At 38.0% G+C, this 2,097-nt stretch overlaps 1 protein-coding gene across 1 annotated transcript in view; it reads right to left on the reverse strand.

Annotated features, from left to right (window-relative positions):
• Window positions 1-2,097, reverse strand: part of TWF1 (twinfilin actin-binding protein 1) — a 17,705-nt gene that overhangs the window by 9,375 nt on the left and 6,233 nt on the right. Inside the window, exon 4 of the mRNA XM_010132052.1 lies at window positions 922-1,017. Coding sequence (XP_010130354.1) covers window positions 922-1,017 — 96 coding nt within the window. The remainder of the gene's footprint in view (window positions 1-921; window positions 1,018-2,097) is intronic.

The raw sequence follows: 2,097 nt of genomic DNA on the forward strand, positions 1-2,097 counted from the left end.
GTCAATAGCGGCGGTGCTTTGGTTCAGATACGTGTATGTGATGAACTAATTAACAGGCCAAACAGAAGGTAACTGCTACAGTCCCTCTGATGAAGGAGAAGGAGGGAAATTATAACCATCAGTATTCTTGAAAGCTTTAAAACTGGCAATGGATTATAAAGTCAAGACTGTCTGATGTTTTCCTGACAAGCAGCAGACATCACAACCATGTAAGACTTGTTTCCCAGAGAAACCAAGGTAATGCCTTGTATAATGCCTCATATTTCCTTACACACACAGCACTTGCAGGCTTTTCAACATCCCTTAGAAGCTTGTTATATTTCATACATGCAACTTCCAATTACCTTACCATAACCGAACAGTCGATCATTAGTATTTTCATTGAACAAATCAGTAGCCACTAAAATTCTGTTTCCCTAGGTTAAGATGGTAGTCATGGACTTGAGTTACATGTTAAGACCAAATTCTAAAGAACTGACAGCTTAATACACTTAGTTTACAGTAAAACCACTTGTTTTCAGATGTTAAGGTCTTACAGATCTCTGTTCTAGCCCACATCCGATTTGGAATCATACGCCCAAAACAGCTTGTGTATACAGCTGGTCTCAAAGTTACAGTGCTACAGCTTTTAGAAGATGCACATGCATGCAGTGAGATTGAGAGATGCTCCTATTATTCTTAGATTATCTAGTTTTCATAACCATTTGAGGAAAGGACTTCTTAGCCTGAAGTTGTTAAAAACAGTTACTAGTTCAAACGAAAGCAATTACATTTTAACATTGGAATAATACACAGAGCTTTTAACTACTTTTTCCTTAATCAAAAAAAAGAGCAGAAACACCACAAATTCATACCAGTAAACATCAGCTACTATATTTAGTATTTAAAGTCAGCGTGCTGACTTTAAAAAGAAAAACATACCTGTACTGTTCCAAACACTTCATCCTTAATATGACCACCTCCAAACTCTTTCTTAAGTGTTGCTCGGGTTGCCGCGTACAACATTTTTTGACGAACCTAGCATATAATAGAACAGTGTTGTTTTGGTTTGGGTTCTTTTTATTCCTTTAGCGTACACAGAGAATCTAGCATATTGGTGTACAAAGCCCATTAACATCTTTTTTGAACAGTATTTTAAGTGTTGAAATCGCATTATGAAGTTGCAATTCTTAATAAACTCCATGGAACAAGCTTCTGGATCATGCTTTAACACACACTATTAAATTCTCAAGGGCATAATACTATGCATTATTATCAAAGCAATTCCAAGCTTATATTGCAGCTTTAGTAAGAGTATGAGCCTTTTGTTAAATGGAAAAAAAAAAGTCAAGATAACCTTTACTAACATTAAATGGGAAAACCCACAATTGTTTAAATCTTTTGTATCCCTTAGTGAACAGACCAGTGACAATAGATAGACTGCAAATAACTCATTATTATTTTTGATTTGCTAGTGACTCCAGACAGTTTTTGTTCAACTACAGAGTCAAAAAATTAAATTTTCTGAGGGTGGAAGATCTCATGATGTTTCGTTCCTATCAACTTGCATCTAATATACTCATTTTTAACTCTCTCAACAGTCCCATCTTCCCACCTTATTTCACCATCACACCATTCTCACCATACCTCGTTTTTTCCCCTTAATCTCTTCTGTGCACTGCAGCTCTTGGTGTCTCATGATTTCCTAAATGCTAAAGTTCTGGGGGTTCTTGTAGTTAAGGGTTTTTTTAACGATGGCTTTTCAGGCCATAGACCTTGGAGAAAAGCCAAGCAAGAACACGCTATGGCCTCTTTTGTGTTTTTTCTTGGATTGGCTTTTATTTTGGGGGGGGGGTTGGCAGTTGCCTCTAATCTGTCGCCTTATTATGGAGTAGTGGGTTTAGTTGTAGCTTCTGTAGCAGGGTGTGGGTGGTTGTTGAGCTTGGGGGCTTCTTTTATTGCGTTGGTGCTGTTTATGGTGTATTTGGGTGGAATGTTGGTGGTGTTTGTTTATTCTGTGGCTCTGGCAGTGGACCCTTTTCCTGAGGCTTGGGGAAGTTGGCGTGTTTTGGGTCATGGGACAAGTTTCATTTTGGTGCTTGCTTTAGCAGCAGGGAT

Source organism: Buceros rhinoceros, unplaced genomic scaffold (genome assembly GCF_000710305.1).
Source record: "Buceros rhinoceros silvestris isolate BGI_N320 unplaced genomic scaffold, ASM71030v1 scaffold14542, whole genome shotgun sequence".
Taxonomy (NCBI): Eukaryota; Metazoa; Chordata; class Aves; order Bucerotiformes; family Bucerotidae; genus Buceros; species Buceros rhinoceros.